General features: G+C 43.7%; 2 protein-coding genes across 16 annotated transcripts in view; one reads left to right on the plus strand and one right to left on the minus strand.

The window, feature by feature from the left end:
- Positions 1 to 468: 468 nt before the first annotated feature.
- Positions 469 to 9,719, minus strand: ERG28 (ergosterol biosynthesis 28 homolog). 8 transcript variants are annotated; one of them, XM_077323282.1, is made up of 6 exons: positions 9,613 to 9,693; positions 9,249 to 9,321; positions 8,815 to 8,968; positions 5,716 to 5,806; positions 1,419 to 1,537; positions 469 to 1,045 (listed from the first exon to the last, which is right to left on the minus strand). In XM_077323282.1, the coding sequence occupies exons 3-6, from the start codon at positions 8,945 to 8,947 to the stop codon at positions 966 to 968; spliced, it is 423 nt and encodes a 140-aa protein (XP_077179397.1). In that variant the 5' UTR covers positions 8,948 to 8,968; positions 9,249 to 9,321; positions 9,613 to 9,693; the 3' UTR covers positions 469 to 965. The 8 variants fall into 8 exon arrangements, with proteins under 8 accessions (XP_077179397.1, XP_077179404.1, XP_077179399.1 ...); XM_077323289.1 differs by having other exon boundaries at positions 9,287 to 9,321; positions 9,613 to 9,628; XM_077323284.1 differs by lacking the exon at positions 9,613 to 9,693 and adding an exon at positions 9,442 to 9,570.
- Positions 9,720 to 9,911: 192 nt separating this feature from the next.
- The window catches only part of TTLL5 (tubulin tyrosine ligase like 5), a 138,984-nt gene continuing 127,684 nt past the window's right edge, over positions 9,912 to 21,211 (plus strand). For 3 of the 8 annotated variants that reach the window (XM_077323271.1, XM_077323270.1, XM_077323276.1), the window contains exons 1-4: positions 9,914 to 10,077; positions 12,616 to 12,779; positions 16,705 to 16,811; positions 20,260 to 20,342. In XM_077323271.1, coding sequence (XP_077179386.1) covers positions 12,703 to 12,779; positions 16,705 to 16,811; positions 20,260 to 20,342 — 267 coding nt within the window. In that variant the 5' untranslated portion in view covers positions 9,914 to 10,077; positions 12,616 to 12,702. Of the gene's footprint in view, positions 10,078 to 10,439; positions 10,554 to 12,615; positions 12,780 to 16,704; positions 16,812 to 20,259; positions 20,343 to 21,211 lie in introns of those variants that run through there. The other 5 variants (XM_077323273.1, XM_077323274.1, XR_013228535.1 and 2 more) reach the window with 4 other exon arrangements.

A 21,211-nucleotide genomic window follows, 5' to 3' on the forward strand; every position in this document is an offset into this window, starting at 1 on the left:
TATTTCTTGCTCCTAAAGTGAGTAAGACACATTAGGGAAGTAACATTCTCTGTCTGTAGGGCCAGGGGAAGATGTAGTGTTCCTCTTACTTTTTGCTTCAGTTTCCCCTTCAACAGAACTTCTTCACTCACCCCCAGATTAGCAGTCTATGGAATATTCTTCCCCCTACGCTGAGTCGTGCCCACTTCACATCTGTATTTGGGAACACCGCAATGCTTATATTGATGCCTGAATTTGGTGTGTTAAGGAGAGACTGCAGGGAAAACATTATGCTAGTAGAAAAGGAGAACTGGAGCCAGAAAAGACAGCTAAGGGATAATAAGTTCCTCCAGCTCTTGGTGTATGCCAATGCAAAGAATGGCTTTTTCTTTGCAATTCCAAAATGTCACTGTGTGAAATCCAGGAGAGAGAGAGAATCCAGTATTTTGCACTCTCCCCCAGCACGTGAAAAGAAGCTGCGTCTTTGCATAATTTCCCCTTGTTTATTACAAATCATGTTTATGGACAAATGCACAGATGTACCATGTGCCACCAAAAAGTACAGTTAGTGTTCTCTTTCTAAAACCATCTCCAGTGGATCTTTGGCAGTATTACTTTTCTTCTCTTCTGGATGCCTGAGAGAGACTCTATTACCAATGCTTGGCACGATTACAGTGAGGTCCCTTTTCCACCACTGAAGCCGAAGATGCTTTAAAACAGTGGACTACATTGGGGAAACCCTTATGTAGCTTGGAACAGCTGTTCAGGGCTGGGCTTCAGCCAATGGTCACAGATCAAGTGTTGCTCAGATCAAAATCAGCAGAAAATGACGAGATGACTGGTGGAAAAGTCCGAAACCAAAAATGATCTGACTGATTATTAGACTACAGAGTGAGGAGAAAAGGTCAGGAATGTAACACTTGAATATCCCGGACTCTTGAAGATGTCCAGAAGGCAGATGCGCAACGTGTGCAGGAGCCGTAGCTTCAGTTCCTTTTCTTATTCTGTGATGTCGCTTCCACTTCCAGGTACTGCAGCCCAATAAGCATGCCTAGGATGGAGAAACCTGAGAGAGACAGAAAATGTAAGGGAGCAGCAGAGAACATTCTCCTTAGTGTGGTGCTGCTGCTGTAATACTGGCTAAAAGGTGTCAGTTGCACTGGGACATGGGGGAAACCTGGGCTCAGTTCCTTCCTAGAGATCTTGAGCAAATCACTGTAGCTTAACTACAATGTCATTCTCTACAGCCTAACTCACAGGGCCATTGAGAGGCTAAAAATGCAACTGTAAACAGAGTTAAACCCTTCTAAGGCTTAGAAAGAGGTAGCTGCTTATGACTGCAGAATAAAATGGTTTGGGGAGCTCCTTGGGGAAACAGCAATCTATAAATGTAAAGACTAAAACACCAAAGGTGGACAGGCTTTTAAAGCTGTACTTACTTGCCACCATGAGTGGTGCCAGGACACCAATTGTTGCAGCTGCTGTGCCATAGATAAAGACTTCAGAGAGGAAGTGGCCCAGAGCAATGAAGAAGGTCAGAAGTGTGATGTTATAGAGGCTGCCAGAGAACACAGGAAGAGAGAATTACTGCGCATCAGGGACATGCAGAGAATAGAAAGCAAAGCCAGAAAGCCAGCCAGCCCATCTTTGCCATCAATGGTAAAGCCAAATCCTGGACTGGCTTATGCTCCTCCTGGAAACCACAGAGAGCTTTTCTTGCTCACAGGGTACTTCAGATGTTTAGGACCCAGGCTCATGCCATACACAAGCTGCGGGGAGGCCAGATCAGCCCCCAGATCAGACTGCTCATCCAAATGTATTTTTAATTTTTTTGATAATTTGTTATCTGCTTTTAAAATGCAAATAAAAACAATATTAGATACCTCAAATGCACATTAAAATGCCTGAGGGAAAATGCGAAATAAGAGAACATCATTATTAGCACAGCAGAGAGAATAAGCAAAGAGCCATCTTGGTGTAGCGGTTAGGAGTGCGGACTTATAATCTGGAGAGCCGGGTTTGATTCTGCGCTCCCCCACATGCAGCCAGCTGGGTGACCTCAGGCTGATAAAGCTGTTCTGACAAGCAGTAATATCAGGGCTCTCTCAGCCTCACCCACCTCACAGGGTGTCTGTTGTGGGGAGAGGATAGAGAAGGAGATTGTAAGCTACTTTGATTCTCCTTCGGGTAGAGAAAAGTGGCATATAAGAACCAACTCTTCTTCTAATACAAACATAGCTAAATTCCACTGCGCATGCTAAGCACTGCAATCCTAAGCATGTATGCTCAGAAGTCTCACTTACAAGAGTGTAGGACTGCAGCCTCGGAATCTTATGCAGGATATTAAGAGCAAAGTCTTAATGAGTTGAAAATAGATAAGAGCTGGATGTGTTGAACAGCGTAACTATCAGCTGTCTCCTAAAACGGCAATTAGTATAAGTTTGGGCACTGAATTGTCTTAAAAATTTCAAAAATAGTTTAAATTGAAAGCTGAAATTAATTTGAGCATTTAAAACCCTATATTCATGATCTCTTAACTGAAGCCACATAAAGAGAGAACCATGAGAAATGAACTGTTAAGATAAATCATAAATATGATATATTAGGTAATCTAATAGATTTATTAAGGGTTTACTAAATGGCTCGGATTTGACTAGCCAGCCATTGGAATCCTGCCCCTGCCATACTGTGCTTCAATTGTATCAAAATCTGAACACATCAGTTTAATATTTAGAGAAGCACTGCCTAACAAGAGGGTGGAGAGGACGTTCCCAGCCACTGGTAGTGGCGAGAAGGAAGGTGGGCCTCCCAGTTCCCGGCAGTGTTGAGAGAACCACTGCCTACAATGTAGACATCGCAGAGAAGGCAGGCAGTGCTCTAAGTAGCGGCAAGAAGGCAGCTTTCTGAGGCTGCAGCAGCCACGAGGAGGCAGGTGTGCCCTCAGTGGTTCACAAGCCCCCTGATCAGCCCTCAGATAGAGGGCCCTCCCCCAAGGGCTAATCATAGGGCCAGCACATTGTCATAAGTACCCTGCACATTTAATGATATATGACCATGAGACTGTGTTAAGTCACTATTAGTCTGTTAGGCTCAGTATTGTCTGCTTCAACTGGCAGCACCTGTCCAGGTTCTTGGGCAGAAAAAGGTCTTCCCCAAAATCTGCAATGGCAGCTGACATTCATTGAACTTGGAGCCTTCTGTATTCAAAGCACATACTCCGCCACTGAGCCATAGTTCTTCTCCAGCTGGATGGCTTAATGGCCTGTACCTTCTCTACAAGATCTACTTCATTTATAAACATAATTTAAGCAAACAACAATATTTATAGGCTCTTGTTTCTAGACAATTCTGATTTTACAGCCCCAATCCTAAGAACGTTTACTCAGAAGTAAGTCCCTCTGAATCCTATGGCATTTACTTGTGTTTTATAAGAATGCACCTTTAATGTAAAGGATGTTGTACAGTGTTTGTAATAATTCTATACATGGGGGAAATTAAAATCCACTAAATTAAATTATCCATCTTTGTCTACAAAAGGCATGTGAATAGCTGAAGCAAAGGTGTTGGATAACATAGAAGACTATGTATATATATTTAACTAGTTAACATGCTCTTTTTGTGTAAGAAATATCCAAATTACAAAATCAGAAACTATTTAAATTAATCTCTCCCCCGCCCCACCCCTTCCTGGTGATTTAAGAACAAATCTGAGAACTGAGAACAAAGATTCCCCTACCCACTTTAGTTAGTTTGCTGAGCACCAGTCCTTATGTGGGAAGAACCTGAAAACCTCTATGGTAATATTGACATTTATCCAAGTTCCTCATTTGGGAAAAGAAACTCGACAACTACAGAAAAGGCAAAAAGAGGGCTTTCTTTAGTTCCATATAATCTGTTCATTTTACCTTTCTTTACCTGCTACTTTCTAAGGGCTTTTATGATTGTCCAGGGGTAGTCAAACTGCGGCCCTCCAGATGTCCATGGACTACAATTCCCATGAGCCCCTGCCAGCATTTGCTGGCAGGGGCTCATGGGAATTGTAGTCCATGGACATCTGGAGGGCCGCAGTTTGACTACCCCTGTCTGACCAGCTAAATAAAATTATTATTCTTTATTATTTCTGCATTTTTATTTGTAAAGATACTTGATTATGTGCAGTACTTACAGCCTATTATAGTCTTTAATAAATCTTTATGGGCTCAAAGTGTCCTTGTTAGGCCTGTCAATTTGCCATTTCTCACTGCAAAGCTCTGGGGAAGGAAGCCGATTATTTGGACTTCTGGTTTGCCTTTAAAAGAGTAGTTCACCTTTGCAGGATGGCTGTACAAATAGCCCCTTCTCAGCATGCAGCTTCTTGCCACTGTGGGCAATGGAATTGATGCTGCCAATTTCAGTCATTAAAAAAGCCGTTTGTGGCTTTTCACGCATCACTCCTGTTGAGCCAGCAGAGCTGAGGGAGGATGAATTGGCTGATGGGTCTGGGACAGAATCCTGAACTAAGCTCCCGTCAGTTGTGCCTCTCCAAATGCACAGAGGGTAATGCGGGCAGCACAATGCTTTTGAAGGTGTTGCAAATACTACTGAAATAGCTACGTTCTACTTAAAACTGGTGGAAACATTGGATTGTGAATAAAGTCTAAGCCAGCAGCTGGCATTCTGAAAGCATAACCTGTTCTTTTGACATCCTTTTTCTCTGTCAAGCAATAAAATTTAAGGTTGTATTTTAAAATGTATAATTTAACGAATGATGGTTTTAAATAAAAATTATATTAAAAATATCCCTTGGATGGTCCCAGTTCCCTTCCCATCCAAATTTGAGATCAAAAGAAGCCTAGACGCTGCCACTCAGTCACAACTAATACATTTTTGCATATATTTGAAATCTTTTTGAAACCTGGGGGTACTTTTGAGCTATACTACAAATTTAGCACCTCTACCTCAGACCCCCACCTCTCCAGACCACAGAATAGACAAAAAGGCAACATTTCCCATTGACCTTAATGCCACCATAGGTTATAAAGGTGCTGAATTGATTTGGCTGAACCTGCATCTGAAACTCTGAATCCAAACCAGTGGTTCTATTGATTTGGATTTGGCCAAATAGATTTGGTTCAAAAGCGAAAAGTACTGCATTGTTTTCTCTCTGCATATCCCTAGACTGCCCTCTTTCAAAGTAGCCTATTTAAATGAATATTCAAGTCTTGTCAGCTCATTTGCATTTTTCTTAGAAATGGTTGCCGAGGACACAAAACCCATGAATGGGATCCATATTCCATAAGCCTTGTAAAAGAACTTGCGGGAAAATTGTTATCTGGCTTGCTATCTGATAGAGCAGGAAAATCCCCAACAATCCTCAGATCAAACATATAACATCATTTAAAATATCCTGTTACATCACTACCAGGGAAGTTCTCTGGGCGACCTTGAGCCAGTCACTCTCAGCCTAACCTACTTCACAAGGTTGTTGCTGTGAGGGTTAAATGACAGAGGGGGAAATGACATAAGCTACATTGGGTCCCCATGGGGGGAAAAGTGGGGTATAAATCATGTATATTCCCCCTCCCCTTGTTAACAAAGCAATAGTTATTCCTGTTCCCAGAAGCCACTTGATTTGGTGGCCTATGTTTCTCTATAGGGAATTTTAAAGAAACGGTACAGCAGGTTTCTATTCACATTTGGGATATGCGTGTGTGTGTGTATAAGGCTCTGCTCCAATTCAGCATGCCTTTTACATACGTCTTGTTGCGGATATCAATGGCACAGTAGCAGCGAATCACAGATGACAGCAGGGTCCAGATACCAAAGGTCCGAGCCTGGAGGCCATTTACTGCGCAGAGAAAACAAATATTGAATATGAGCACCTTCTTTTCTGGTCTCTTTCCTCTTCACAAAAAAGAGGGGGAAGAAAGGAAAGGGGGGGGGGGGAAGCCAGATTGCATGCATGAACAAGGCAAGTCTTTAAAATCAATGAGTTTTGAAGGCTCCCCACAGGACAGTTCCAGTTTCCCACAGGCCCTGGTAGTTCCCGGGTGCTTAGCAAAACCAGCAAGATTGAGGGGAGTTAGGAGACGGGAGAGTGGCATTCCAAAAACATCAACATGGGTATTACAATGGGTAGCTACGTTGGTCTGAAGTAGCACAATAAAATCAGAGTCCAGTAGCACCTTTAAGACCAACAAAGATTTATTCAGGGCATGAGCTTTCGAGTGCAAGCACTTGAAAGCTCACACCCTGAATAAATCTTTGTTGGTCTTAAAGGCACTACTTGCTGCTGGCCTCTGATTTTATAGGTATTACAGTATTTGATCATAGCATGGGGATGAGTGTACAACCTTTGGGGGAGGAACAGGAAGAGCTGGCTGGAGACTAAAAATGCTAAGCAGGGGCTTGTGAAGCATCCCATAGCTATCTATGGCAGGGTTCATTTTCTTGGGAAAAATCCCAAACACAGGGAAGGAACTGCAGTTCCTTATTGGTTCTGGAATGTGGCTTGGATATTGTGAAGGAGTGATTCCCTTCATTGGAAACTCTTGTGGAAATGAGATCAATCTGGGCTGTTCAGCGACAGCTGCCCTGTCCTCTAACTATAGTGGCCGAAGGTCCTGCAATTAAGCTTCTGATACAGCAGGATTTGTCAGACTCTTAGTTGACACATTTGCTCCCACATAAGATTTCTTGAATGGAAAAAGATAGCTGAATGAAGATATTCACACAGGTGTACATCTACTTAGAACAAATCTTCTAAGTAGAGAGCCAGTTTGGTGTAGTGGTTAGGGGTGCGGACTTCTAATCTGGTATGCCAGGTTCGATTCTGCGCTCCCCCACATGCAGCCAGCTGGGTGACCTTGGGCTTGCCACGGCACTGATAAAACTGTTCTGACCGAGCAGTAATATCAGGGCTCTCTCAGCCTCACCCACCCCACAGGGTGTCTGTTGTGGGGAGAGGAATGGGAAGGTGACTGTAAGCCACTTTGAGCCTCCTTCCGGTAGGGAAAAGCGGCATATAAGAACCAACTCTTCTTCTGTCTTTGGATTCAGTATCAGTCCCTACAAATTGGCTTCAAAGCCTGGAGGCTCTAGAAGGGCACTGTAAAATACAGGGGGAAACAAGGTCTGATTGAACCGTTTTCTGCTTGAGGTGGATGTACGACATGTGCATACTCTGAGCAGTAACAGTGGATTCCTGATCTCCAGCTCATATGCAGTGGAAAGCCAATTTATGGCATCCCCACAGATTTTTCAAGGCAAGAGATATTCAGGGGTGGTTTTGTATTGCCTCTCTCTGTGTAGAGACCCTGAACTTCCTTGGTGGTCTCCCATCCAAATACTAACCAGGGCCAACCCTGCTTAGCTTTCAAGATCTGATGAGACTGGCCTAGCCTGGGACATCCAGATCAAGGCCCACCTCATACACAGATGAGGAAATAAATACAACTGTTTCATGTGGGGGGGGGGTTTACCAGAGATATACACATGGCTTAGTTACACACTGGCCATTGAGTCTAGAATAGAAATAATTTGTTTTCATTGTCATAATGAATTTAGATCAGTGGTTCTCAACCTGGGGGCCGAGACCCCTTTGGGGGTTGAACGGCCATTTCACAGGGGTCTCAGCAGGGCAAGTAGCTTGGCCAGGGGAGGCGTCATCCACACAATAGCATTGTGGGGTAGATCGAGATAGAGTGTTTGTCTGTCTGGAGCAGCGGAAAAGAGCGAGATCGGCATGGTGGGACAAGAGGCAGAACTGAACTGAGAAACCCTGGGGGAAATCCAATTTATATACAATCATGTACAATGGATCTTCATGCCATTGGTCAGTTTTGGTTTAATTTCTGTGAAAGAACACTTATATAATTTTATGGTTGGGGGTCAACACAACATGAGGAACTGCATTAAAGGGTCGCAGGATTAGGAAGGTTGAGAACCACTGCTCTAGATGATGTCAACCTAATGTACCCCAGCAGCTCCCCCCCCCCATTTTAAAAGTTGTTGCAACAGCAGATGTAGATTGACACAATCAGGTCTTTTGTTTCTTTAAAATTTCCTTTTTTAAAAAACCTGCCTCCATTTCTTACCCTAATTAACTACTTCCTGTTTACTCCATAGAAGTGTAATTAGCCCTTGGGCTTTAACTATGGCTTTTTTTTTACAGACTATTCACTTTTATTATTATAAATGTACAATTATGGCAGTTCAAAAAATAAAGTTAGTGAACAATCAGTTTGGCTGCAAAGGGAAAAATAAAGATTAAAGATTTCTCCACAGCCCAGAAAAGGAACTGATTAGGGATTAATTCAGGAATTGCCCTGGAGAATGAAAAGGAAATAATTACACATGGAGCAGCAGAAGCAACAAATTCAGAAAATCATTTCTGGAAGAAATGAGACATTTGGTGAACAGCTTGTGCTAATACTAAAATGCAATAGCTTTCAAAAGGCTACAAAACTTGAGTTTATTTTTGCTTGACAGAATGTGCTACTATAGTAGGATCTTGCTGATGACTATGGGCAACATAGTGTTACATTAAGTGAGATGCGGAACTCTCCTATTCAAACCAACTGAGCAAATCTTTCAGCAGCTCAAGAAAGTCATAGCACAGAGGTGACCTGGGTTGTAAGCTGTAACACATGATGTGGCCTTTACTTGTCACTGGTGAAGGAGAAATAATGCTGGCTACCTTATGTGTTTCGGTGGTAGGTGTCAGGCAAAAAGAGAATAGCAACATTGGAAATGACATTTGATATGTAAATAAGCATTTCTAGAGAGCAGGCAAGATACAAACACAGAGTAAAGATTACGAAGCTTCCAGCAAATATGACAACCTGTGCACCTTACCAAGGCTTGGTTTGCCAGTGTACAGTTTCTCAGAGAGGAAGCTGTGATCTCTGAAGCTTTGCACTGTGTTTCCCATGGCAATGATGGACACCATCACTAGCCAGCTACGGAGCACATTCAGAAATCGGCTCATCTTGCAGCGGCACCACAAAACCTGCTCATGGGAACAAAGGTAGTGTCTACAATTTGTGCTATCATACATCATAATCCACGTGCACCCTCTTTCCCCTTAAAACATTTTCCCACAGGGCACAGCTTGCCTTTAGGGACCCCCAGTTCATCCTATGTCACCCCTTAATGAAGGCAAGGGTAGAAACCCCACACAATATCCAGAAAGATATTGGCATAATAGAACTATTCTTGCAAAGACGACGAGTACTAAACCATCATTGGCTGCAATCCTGTTACCAAATCAACTGGGGAGTAAGCCTCACCGGGCGTACTGCTGAGTAAGGTCTGGTTACACGCCTACCCGGATCAATCAGTTCACATCCTACACCCCGAAACCTACAGCGGAAACAATTAGAGAAAGGAGAGGAGATGGATTTCTCCACTGTTCTTCGGTGGCATTTTTATTATTCTATTTATTTATAATTACATTTATATGAATGTCCTTACAGGTAATACCTGCTTGAATAATTGCATCCTTTGCAAACGACGTATCACCCGTCCGGCTCCTGCACCGCAGCCACCAACTGCATGCCTCCAGAATCACCCCGCACCCTGCATGGCCGGACCGGGCCACTTCCTTCCCCCGACCTCCCCTATCGAGAGGGACCCGATCCTGCATCGCCCTACCTGATCCTCAGCCGCAGCAGCTTCTGTACCTCGCCTCCAGCCCCGGGCGCAGCAACCCCGCCCCTCGTAGCCCAGTGGTCCTCTGTCAGACTCGCTCTCTCTTCTGATTGGACGCCCATCCGTAGTCCTCCCCTGCGCCCCACCTGGCTGGATAGCCGCTTGTGCCAATCAAGCGCTCTAAACCTGTCTGAGGCGTTGTGACGTCAGCCTGGAAGCGGGAGAGCGAATTAGGAGGAGCCTGTATCGGCCGCCATGCTAGGAGAGGCAAAAGGTGGCAAACTGAGAACGAGCGGGCGGTAGCCGCGCACGCGCGGAGAGCTGCGCTTCGGGCGGGAGCGGCGGCGCTTGCGTAGAGGCGTCTTGGAGGAGGGAGGGGCGGTTGCTTGCTGGTTGTTGTAGTAACAGGAGAAGCGCCGGCAGGAGCCGCGGCCGCCGGGAGGGCCCCCAAAGGAGATGAGGCAGCAGGTAGGGCGCCTGGGGGCCGAGAAGCGCGGGCGTCGGAAGAGCTCCAGGTCTCGCCAGGCAGGGAGAAGGGCTTTGGCGAAGCCGCCTCCTCAGGCGCGTCTTCCCGGCCTCGCTCCCCGGGACTGGTCAAGCTCTCCAGCCGGCTTTTTCGGTCCGGCCACGGCCCCTTGCAGGCGCGCGAGGCCTGGCTAGGGGAGCCGACGTGGTGTTTCCCAAGTGCCCGTGCGGACAGGAGACCAGGACAGACCAAGTTGCCCTTAACAGCCCTCCTTCTCAGTCCGGGGGGGGGGGGCTCCCGTGCATGGGGAAGCGTGTCCTGGGGGAGGCTGGTAGCCGCCTGGTCCTGGGGTTTAGGGGGCATTGCTGCTCTGTCTCCCTTCCTGCGCTTCTGGATGGCTAGCCCAAGGCTGCCTGCTGTAACTTAAACTGATTGGCCGTTTCGTTTTTGGAATTTCCAGGAAGCCCTTTTAGGGAAGGTGAGCGGCGTAACAGTGCCTTGAAGTAATCAGTAGGTATCTCGTTGCGCAGAAGGGCTTTGATTTCCTGCATTGTGCAGGGGGTTGGACTAGATGACCCTGGAGCTTCCTTCCAACTCTGATTCTATGATTGTGGACTGATTGGTTCTCAAGAGGAGGGGAGACTTCAAGTGGAGGGAGAATACGGATCGTGGTTGCTTCCACATGTTGCTGCGTATTGACTTTTCCTTGTGCTACAGCAGTAATCCACAGCCGATTTTTCTCTGTGGATAAGGCAGTACCTGTAGCAAATAATTTATGTCGAGCAAGGGCGGTGCAGTATGCAGTAATATGTCTGCGAATGCAGCCTGTGACTGAGTTGAAGTCTTGACTTATTGTTTTTTTTTCCCTTGGTGGGAGGAAGACTCCCTCAAAGTTTTTACCGTATTTCCCCCCTGATTTTATTAAGACATTATGTTATTGCGTGTAATCGGATGTCATGCAGTAGGCTGCATTTGGTGAATGGGATACACTTCAGCATATGGGACAAGTTCATGTGGAAAGGCACATTATGTAATAAATCCAATAAGGACATGCTTGACTGCCAAGTTATTGGCTGGGTTAGGCATAGATACCTGCAACCAATTGTGAAATTCCTCCAACAATGGCATTTCACTTTGCAGAAGAGGGGGTGGTGATTTGTGTCTATTATTCCTTCCTGCTGCAAGTCCCTCTTTCTGCCCCCTGTGCTGTCCTAAAAATCTGCTGACTTGCAGGAACTTGTCAGGGGGTTCAGAAGGAGAGGGACATGGAAAAATCCTGCTCTGTGAAATCAATGGATGGTTAGATATATGCCAGAAAGGCAACTGCTGCTATCAAGTGTTTTAGAAAGTGAGATACTACTGAACAGATGGGGAGTGAGGGCTGCTTATTGTAGAGAGGACATGCACATGAAGAAGGGGCTGGGCCCTTTCTCTTTCTGGTCTCTCTTCACCTAGAATGCCCTTCCCTCAACTACTTTTGTCCTGGTTGGGCTCAGAGAATAGAAATAAATTATGCAAGGAAAAAAATGGCAAAGATGAGGCAATTTGGAGTGGAAGACGTTATTCAGAAGAAAGACTGGGCATAATAAAAGTGCCACTGCCGGTTGTTCCTCTACTTTAATTGTGCATTGCACATGCTGATTTTTATATCTGTTTGATATAGTTTGCATTCTGGTGCACGTGTGAAGCTGCCTTATACTGGTCCACTAAGATCAGTATTGCCCAGTCAGGCTGGCAGCAGTTCACCTAGTTCTCAGGTAGAGTTTTTTCATATCAATCACTACCTTGTCCTTTTAACTGGAGATGCTGGAGATTGAGCCTGAAACCTTTTGCATTCAAAGCAGAGGCTGTTCCATTGAACCATAGCCTTTCTGTTGTGTCTAATTAGCCCCAGATTGGTGATGTCTGGCAACTACACTATAGCAGTGCACAGTGTGTGCTGATTTGGAGAACGGGAATCCATTGCTGCTCCCGTTTGTGCAAGGAACTCCTGTGCAAATGTGGCCTAAGAAGAAAAGTTGGTTCTTATATGCTGCTTTTCTCTACCTGAAGGAGTCTCAAAGCGGCTTACGTTCGCCTTCCCTTTCCTCTCTCCACAACAGACACCCTGTAAGGTAGGTGAGGCTGAGAGAGCCATGATATTACTGCTCAGTGAGAACAGCTTTATCAGTGCTGTGGCGAGCTCAAGGTCACCCAGCTTGGTTGCATGTGGGGCAGCGTGGAATCAAACCCGGCTCGCCGGATTAGAAGTCCACATTCCTAACCAAGCTGGTTAAAGGCCATGGTTTATTCACGTGTGTATCCTACCCTTCTTGCACAGGATGATTTCAGTTTTTCCTTGTACAGATCTTGAGAGAATAATTTGACCAAGGTCACCCAGTAAGTGGCAGGATTGATAGAGGATGTGTAATTGGATGTTCTATGCTCAAATTCAAGATTCTTGTTCTAGTAAACAAACTGATGTCTCTCTGTTAGACAGAAGCATTGCAGGGTTGCTATACATGTCAAGTTGCTTTGTTCATTTTTCTTTTTGTCCATAGAAAACTGCACTGGCTAGATCTACCAATTCTGCAGGGAAGTATTTGAGAGGCCGCTGTTTTTGGGCTCTATGAAAACGTGTACAGGCAATGCCAGCTGGGATGGCTCGGGATTTGGAAGAAACGGGATCATCATCAGAGGAAGATGAGGTGGTGGAAGGGCAAGAGTAAGTAAAAGCAAATAGCTCTGTTGTTGAACTAATGACTTTTCCAGGATTAATTTTGGTTGCTGCTTATCTGTGGGATCTTGCAAAGCCATTTTTTAAAAAATAATTGTGGATGTGGGAAATGGGATCCAAGACCAATGTCATCATGACCTTCTTCCTTTTCTGATTGGCAATGCCATTTATCTTCCACATTTTTTGTTCCGTTAATAGGATATGGGATACAAAAAGGGCCCATAAATATTGATTGGCTTATCAATCTACTTCTGCTTTCTGTCAACCCCTCCTGCATATCCTTTGTTGTACAAATACAAGACAAGCAGAATCTGCTCTTACTTTTGCTGATTTTTTTTTGAAAGGATGATAGTGAGAGTCTTTTATAACCACCATGCCGTGGTGCAAATGAGATAAATGCCTGTCATTCTCTTGAATACTCTGCATGTGCCCAAAGAGCTTGAAGGAGAAATGCAGCTGCCTAACTGGCACAGAGAAAATGATACTGTATGAGGATATGTTGCTTTCTCTTCTTTTCCCCACAACAGACACCCTGTGAGGTAGGTAGGGCTGAGAGAACTCTGATAGGACTGTTCTGCAAGGACAGCCCTAAGGACCACATCAGGGTCTACCTGTGAGCTTGGGGGTGGGGGTAAGTGCAATGCTGCTGGGCATTTTCTTGCCAAAGGTCCTGGGACATTTTTGGTGAATGGATTTATGGATGCCTGAAAATGACTATTAGGTAATATTGGGCTCTGTGAAGGGCATGGTTAAATGGGATTTTAGTTTTTGTTGTTGTTGTTGTTATGTGCAAAGTCATGTCCAACCCATCGCGACCCCATGGACAATGATCCTCCAGGCCTTCCTGTCCTCTACCATTCCCCGGAGTCCATTTAAGCTTGCACCTACTGCTTCAGTGACTCCATCCAGCCACCTCATTCTCTGCCGTCCCCTTCTTCTTTTGCCCTTGATCGCTCCCAGCATTAGGCTCTTCTCCAGGGAGTCCTTCCTTCTCATGAGGTGGCCAAAGTATTTGAGTTTCATCTTCAGGATCTGGCCTTCTAAAGAGCAGTCAGGGCTTCTAAAGAGCAGTCCTCTAGGACTGACCGGTTTGTTCGCCTTGCAGTCCAAGGGACTCGCAAGAGTCTTCTCCAGCACGAGAGTTCAAAAGCCTCAATTCTTTGACGCTTGGCCTTCCTTATGGTCCAACTTTCGCAGCCATACATTGCAACTGGGAATACCATAGCCTTGACTAAACGCACTTTTGTTGGCAAGGTGATGTCTCTGCTTTTTAGGATGCTGTCTAGATTTGCCATAGCTTTCCTCCCCAGGAGCAAGCGTCTTTTAATTTCTTTGCTGCAGTCCCCATCTGCAGTGATCTTGGAGCCCAGGAAAATAAAATCTGTCACTATCTCCATTTCTTCCCCATCTATTTGCCAGGAATTGAGAGGTTTTTTAGTTTTATTTTAGTTTTATTAGGAGGATATTATTTTTTTTCTTTCATATGTTACAATGTAACATTTTCCATTTTCTGATTTTTTTTCACCTTTTAACCATAGAGATAGGATAAAATCAAAAATTATTGGCAGCTGTTTCGCTTTTCAGCTATTTGGCAACAGTGTGAACTCCTGGTGTTCTCAATGGAGCTGAACTGAACCCTCTTGCCCTCTCATTTGTCTTTCCTTTGATGCTTGATGTATCAATGAGATCCTCATCTCTTTCACTAACGGCGCAATTTTAACTCATTCACAGAAATTGCCATTGATTTAAGCAGGATGTGGATTGCACCTCATATTGGAGTGCATTGTCCACAACATTTTCTTGTGCTTTTTTCTTGGTTGTGCTTTGTTTAAAACTGTGTATATTTTTTTCCTTTGTTGAGGGCAAAAATCTTTATTTGATAGTGCAATTAAATCTGCTTTGGCAGTTATTTATTATTCCCTGAAATGCTGTTCTCATCAAAGTATGATACAGATCAACGTGGTTTCCCAGCCTGTACATCCATAGAGATGTCTCATTGTGCTTCAAGCAGTGTAGAGCTTCCCGCAGTATGTGCATGACTGGATTATTCTCCTGGCATGAATTGCTGTCCAGTATGTTAGTTACAGTCGCTCTGAGGATGAATGTCTCAGTCACTTGGAAACTTGTCTGAACCTCACTGTCCTTGCTGTAAATCCTCAGGACAGGGCTTAGCCTAAAGCCTCTTCCTGCAGCCTCAGCTTTGATACCATTTATGGCTAGACACTAAAATCCTCTCATTCTTAACTTGCTACCTCAGGCTCCTGACTGAATAGCTGAGTGGGTCAGGGTAATCTTGGAAAGAGTGCAACACAGAGAGAGATAGAGAGACACAGGATTTTAAGCACAGAAGCATTCTGTATATGCAAAGGAGAAATAAAGGACTAGATCAATTCCTAATTCCCACAGATGAAAAAGATTTTCATCTGTGGAGAACGACTTCCATCTCTCTCCCTTTGCAGTTGAAAATGCTCCTCTCAAATATTATTCCTATAGGACACAGATCCCCGAGAATCAGCATGAGGGGGAAGTCATTGTCAGGAATTGTCAGCAATTGCTCTTCTGTTTGTGGAAGTCTCCACTGAATCTAGTCATAACTGTGGTGTTACCTGCAATGTTTAACTGACAGGTCCTAAGACAGATGGGGTTCTCATTGAAGGGTGTAGTCACAGCACACATTGTGTGATACCTTGTTCAACACTGAATATCATGTTGATGCTGTTAATTGGTATTTTGCATGTCATATTTATGAACCTGTATTATTATGTTATACACCAATTTTAGTTTGAATATTCAGTGATAGTTGTGGAAAAGTGCTTGCGTTTTATTATACTGATGGAACTGGAAGTTTGTGCTCGTTCAGATTTACTTGCAGCTTGGTTTTGAATTTCCTGCCATCACTTCTAGTTTATTCTGTCACTATGAGAGACGGAAGTCTCTTAAGCAAAATAAACAAACTCTTAGGATTGATTCTTTGCACTGGTCAGAAGAAACTTCATGTTGCTGGGAGATGTATTATTCATAGTGTTTATACGTTTGAGAACATAATCGTTTTTTTTGTCCACTTGTCAATTCAGGTACATATTTCTTTGAGGAAACAAATCTTGCTTGTCTCGGCAAAGGCACCATTCACTTAAAAAGTAATTCTTTTGTCCAGCGTATAACTGCTGTGAATCTAATCAAGTACAGCAGATTGGATCCTATGATTCCCTTCCACCAAGGTTTCCTTGAACAAAGAAAGATTTTCCCCCCAAAAGAATAAGCTTTTCTCTATCAGAAAAAGACATTCTATAATACAGGAAGCTCTCTCTGTTAACTGCTCAGTGGAAGAGAATAATAGAATCCAACTTAGAGGAAGGGAGTCAGTGTTGGCTGGAGTGCAGCATTGTCTTAAGCCCAAGGACGTCTGCCAACAGATTGCCATTGTCTTTACATACACCCCCCCCCCAACATGGCTGCCTGAAATGCCCCTCGAAATCGTATTCCTTGGTGAGAGAGAAGACTGGAACAACCAATACACATGACTGTGCAGAGCACAGCAGTTGCATTATTCCCCTCCCCAGACAAGAATTTTCAGTGACTTTTCTCTAAATGTTAGGTCAGGTATTATAAAAGAGTGCCATAAGACTTATTTTCATCCAGATTGTTGATACCCCCACTGTTCTTTAGCTGATTGGCTAGATTATGCCAAAATGGGATTGAATCCTTCAGCTGTTGTCTTTGCCAGAGCGATAGATTTTCTTTGGGCAATGTGACCTGTTATTTTGGGTTTCTGAATCCTGAAATCCGTATTCTTTGTGCATATTGAGTTTCTTAGTTCTCATAGGAAAAGTGTCTATATGGAATAGGTAGTTAAAGACAAGCGGGTTTCCTTCATAATTAGCAATTTCTTTTGTAATGGTTCTTGTTGTTCCAGAGATCATCCATGCATCATGTGGACAGGTGGATATAGAAGGATCCCAATCCTGGTGTTTCATGCAGAAGCTATCCTAACAAAGGATAGCTACATCCGCTTGATTGGTGGTAAGTGCAGTCATTTCTGTGCAGCTATCTCACCCAGAATGTACAAAGAGAAATGGCTGAAGGTGAACAATTATCTGGAAGCTTAGTCTCCTTTTTGCCATATGAAAAATGTAAGTGAGCTCCAGATGGTAGCATATATTCAGCCATGCAGTTTGGAAGGTTTAAGAGCATTTAAGAGGGGTCATCTGGGAGACGACTGAAGATGGTGCCGTAGCAGCCGGATTTCTGGCCGGCTCTTAAGCCATGCTGAGGGTCAGGAGCAACCGCACCTGGCAGACCTGAACAGATACGCAAATCTGCTCGCCGGTCGCCCCAGGAACCGGGAACGGCATCCTGAGGGTCCTACAGATCCGTGGAGAGGGAGGGAGAGACTGAGCATTCCGGATCAACCGCGGCATGGTCAAGATGGCGCCCTTGTCGTAAATAACTTTCTAAGCCTGAAACGACCAGCTGACCCTACATTCTTCCCAGACCATCTTTTACCAGACTGACAGGAGCTGAAGCCTACAACAGTAAGGATTGAAAGCTTTCTGGCTTTTCTTTTTCTTTCCCCACAAGCTCTTCCTCCCCTCTCCTCAACCAATTTACAAGTGAATTCCTTCTTTCGTCAAGTGAGAGGCTCCCAGCTAATTATACCCACTAACCAAACAAAGAGAGAGCTCAAGAAAAGAGAGACTTTAAAGTTTTGCTGGAGAGAGCTCAGTGGGGGAAGCTGACTTGATACGGAGATCGACAAACTGATAATTTTGGATTGCTCGAGCTCCCGCGAGACCTCACGAGACTTTCTGTTTATAATCTGTGACTGCCTAGAACTATGGAAGAATTAACTAAGACACAGCTTCTCCATTTGTTATGCGAAGGGAGCTCAAAGATACTGAAAGCAGTTAACAAGCTGGAAAATGAAATCCAAAAGACTAAGAAAGAGCTTTTAGACAGAACCGACACAATTCAGCCAACAAAACTTCAAACGAGAATTCAATGTCTGGAAGTTAATCAACAGGAGGGGGAGAGAGCTAGAGACGTAAAAATCAAAAGCACCTTGGAAGAACTTGGGAAAACAGATTTAAGGAAGGAAAGCACCGAAAACCTGGAAGTCTATTTAGAGCAGGAAGTGATTTGGATCAACAAAATAAATAGAGTCTATTCAAAGGCGACAGCACGCAGGAAGCTATCAGGAGATAACTCTGTGAGACCAGAGGAAGAGATCCGGATCGACAAAGTATACAGAGCCTATTTAAAGGCGACTGCAAGCAAGAATCAAGTAAGAGACTTCTTTGGCCCTGAAAATATTCTACTATGGAAAAAAACACAATTTCATTTTCTGCGACCACCTGAAGGATGTAATGAACAGTGGAACAATCTCCTGGTTTCCTGTAGGGAAGACAGCAGCAGTAACTTTTAGGACAGGACCAATATATGAAGGGAACTGACTTTATATCATCTAAGACAATAATAGAATATATTCTTATAATAGACTATACTCTCATATGTATCAACAATTACTCTGCTAAGAAAGATGGTAATAATTTTTAGATCAGGATTAATATGTGATGGGAACTGAATATGTATGCCAGTATGTATGTTAAAAGAGGATGGCAAATTATATTTCAAATGTATTAACAAGACAGCAGCAGTAACTCTTAGGTCAGGGCCAATTTATGAAGGCGACTGACCTTATATCACTTAAGATAATAATAGAATATATTCTTATAACAGATCATACTCTCATATGTATTAACAATCATTTTGCTAAGAAAGATGGTAAAAACTTCTAGATTAGGATTAATATGTGATGTGAAGTGAATATGTATGTTAAAAGAGGATGGCAAACCATATCAGCTGGTCGCTTTTTTCTCTTTACTTTCTGTAAATGCTTCATATAATAATAAATAATAAAATTATAAAAAAAAAAAGAGGGGTCATCTGTTTCTGTCAATTCCCCCTTCCCAGCAGATGCCTGTGCTTTGCCCCCTGGGCTATTCCTGGGGGAGGGTCTCCTGACCCAGGAACAAAACTTCATGGGGTTAAGTGGGATGCAGTGGCAGAGGAGAGCGGGAAAATTCTACTCCAGGGACCATGAATAATTGGATAGATCGTGGGTTCTATTTTTTATTTTAATGGGGTTGAATAAAGCATGTGCATATTGCCATCTGCTGCTTAATTTTAACTGGAATATGCAGAAGCATGTAAACTTTTGTAAGAATTATTTATTACCATAACATCAGCAACATGTTCCCGGCCCCAGGGAAACGCGTCTGGCCTTGACTAGGGCCAGGACCTTCTCAGTCCTGGAGCCTACCTGATGGAATGAGCTTCTAGGAGAGCTGCGGGCCCTGCGGGATCTTTCAACGTTCTGCAGGGCCTGTAAAACGGAGCTCTTCTGCCAGGTATATGGTTGAGGCCAGGGTTGGCAAGATAGATCAACCCCCCCCCCCCCCGGGTCTTGAAGCAAACATTGTCGGGACCTCCTTCTCCTCCCCGCTAGTAGTGGGGGTGGGAGTCGGGTTTTTACTTATCTTTTTCCACCATGTTGGGAGTACTTTTATGTCTTGTAATGGGGTTTTAAAAGACAAGAATTGAGATGAGTATGAGGAAGGGATTGAAGAAAGTATAGGGAGAGCTGAAAGAAGAGGAAAGTGGTGGCAGGGAGAGAGGCTGATGGTTTCAGTTGTATTGTTGGAGAAAAAGGACAAACACTTGAATGAAGAACACACGGAGAAGGTTGATGTAGCTGATCTGAGAGTATCAGAGGTGGGGAAAAGGTACTGAGGATTCTGAATTGGCATGGATAAGGGATATGAGTTAGTGTGGCATAATCAGTTGGCAAGTGAAGAGGAAATGTACTTGGCCTCTTTTATTCTTCTCTAGAGGCATTTCAGCTACATGAGGGAGTAGATGGAGGTAAAATGATCTGAGATGGATAAACAAGTGGTGCATTTCCAAATAAGTGGGCAAAATAATTACGGACAGAAATTAGTTAAGTTTCAGGAACTATGGGATCTAATGAGTGAATAGGATGACAGAATGTTAATAAAATTTGTATCTTAAGCTAGAAAAATGTTATACTTCAATTTATTTTTGCACTAAATACGGCAACAAAAACTTAAAGAAGTTCCAAGTACTGGAGTGTACCTGTAGATTAAATACCTGAAGTGATATATAAATATACTTATGACTGGTCCCTTTTGTTTCCCAATAGTAAGTATGCTGAATGAAGAAAAATACCAGGATGATGAAATATTGTGTAATTTAACCCTGTGCAATATACATGTTGTCCCTTTTTGTTGAGTAGTGATTTGCGATTACTATGTGTGTTGCCTTGCTGTGCTCTACATTATTTATGGGACAGTCTAGAATAAGTGTTCTCTGACAGTATCTTTCATTTGGGGTCAGTTCAGCTGGGCTAATCTTGGGGTGCTGTGACTCATTTTTGTTGTTGTATTCCCAGAGCGCTATCGTTTGTCTTACAAAATTGTTCGAACAGACAGTCGTTTGGTGCGCAGCCTTCTGACGGCTCATGGATTCCGTGAGGTTTGTACATCTGATCTCTTCAATATGAATAGAATGAACATCTAAATATAATGTGAACTGATTTTCAAGCTGAGAGACAATTACAGATCAGGGCCTGGGATGTCTTTAAGCTTCAGCCATCAAACAAAAACACTACAAAGCTGTATCTTCTGAAAATTATGTGGTTTGAATTTTGGTCTAATGTTCTTACGATAGTGTGTGTTCCCCTTCCTTGTTGTCGTCACTGGGTTTTGCCCATGGGATTCTGACACAGTGTGATGGGCGCTGCCATATATGGTGGAGCCAGTCACAAAATGACTGCTGCAACTTACTTTCAGGCACATAGTGAAGATCTGTGTGTTGTGGTGGCAGCTGCTGCCAAAGCAATGCTTTTCAAAATTTGTACAGCCAATCATATCTCCAGTGGCTGGTCACGAGGAGAAGTGTCAGTGGACATCATGATATCCATGGGCACTGTGTAGGGGACTCCTGGCCTTCTTCATTTAGTTCTTGTATTCCATGATTCTGCCAACTCCCAGTCTATCATAGGAGTTTATAGGAGTCAGTGGACAGCAAGAAGAGCAAAAGATACTATGATAGATACCTGTGACCAGGAAGTTGGCTTTGCAGAAGTCAGCTGTGACTTCCTTTCAAGCAGGATTGTTACAGAATCTAATAAAATAGCCATTTCATCTGGGATGCATTCATGTGCAATTCGTCCAGTTTTTAAACCCTTGAAACCAGCTAACTGATTTGGTTCTTTATTTGAAAAGTTGCTTTATTTGGAAAGAGCCCTTTAGACTAAACATATGTAGACTATCAATGGGTTGCAGCAGAATTTGTTGAGGAGTGGGATTTCCTGAAACTAAGGCTGTAGGTGGAAAATAGAT

The sequence above is a fragment of the Paroedura picta genome, chromosome 2 (assembly GCF_049243985.1).
Source record: "Paroedura picta isolate Pp20150507F chromosome 2, Ppicta_v3.0, whole genome shotgun sequence".
NCBI lineage: Eukaryota > Metazoa > Chordata > Lepidosauria > Squamata > Gekkonidae > Paroedura > Paroedura picta.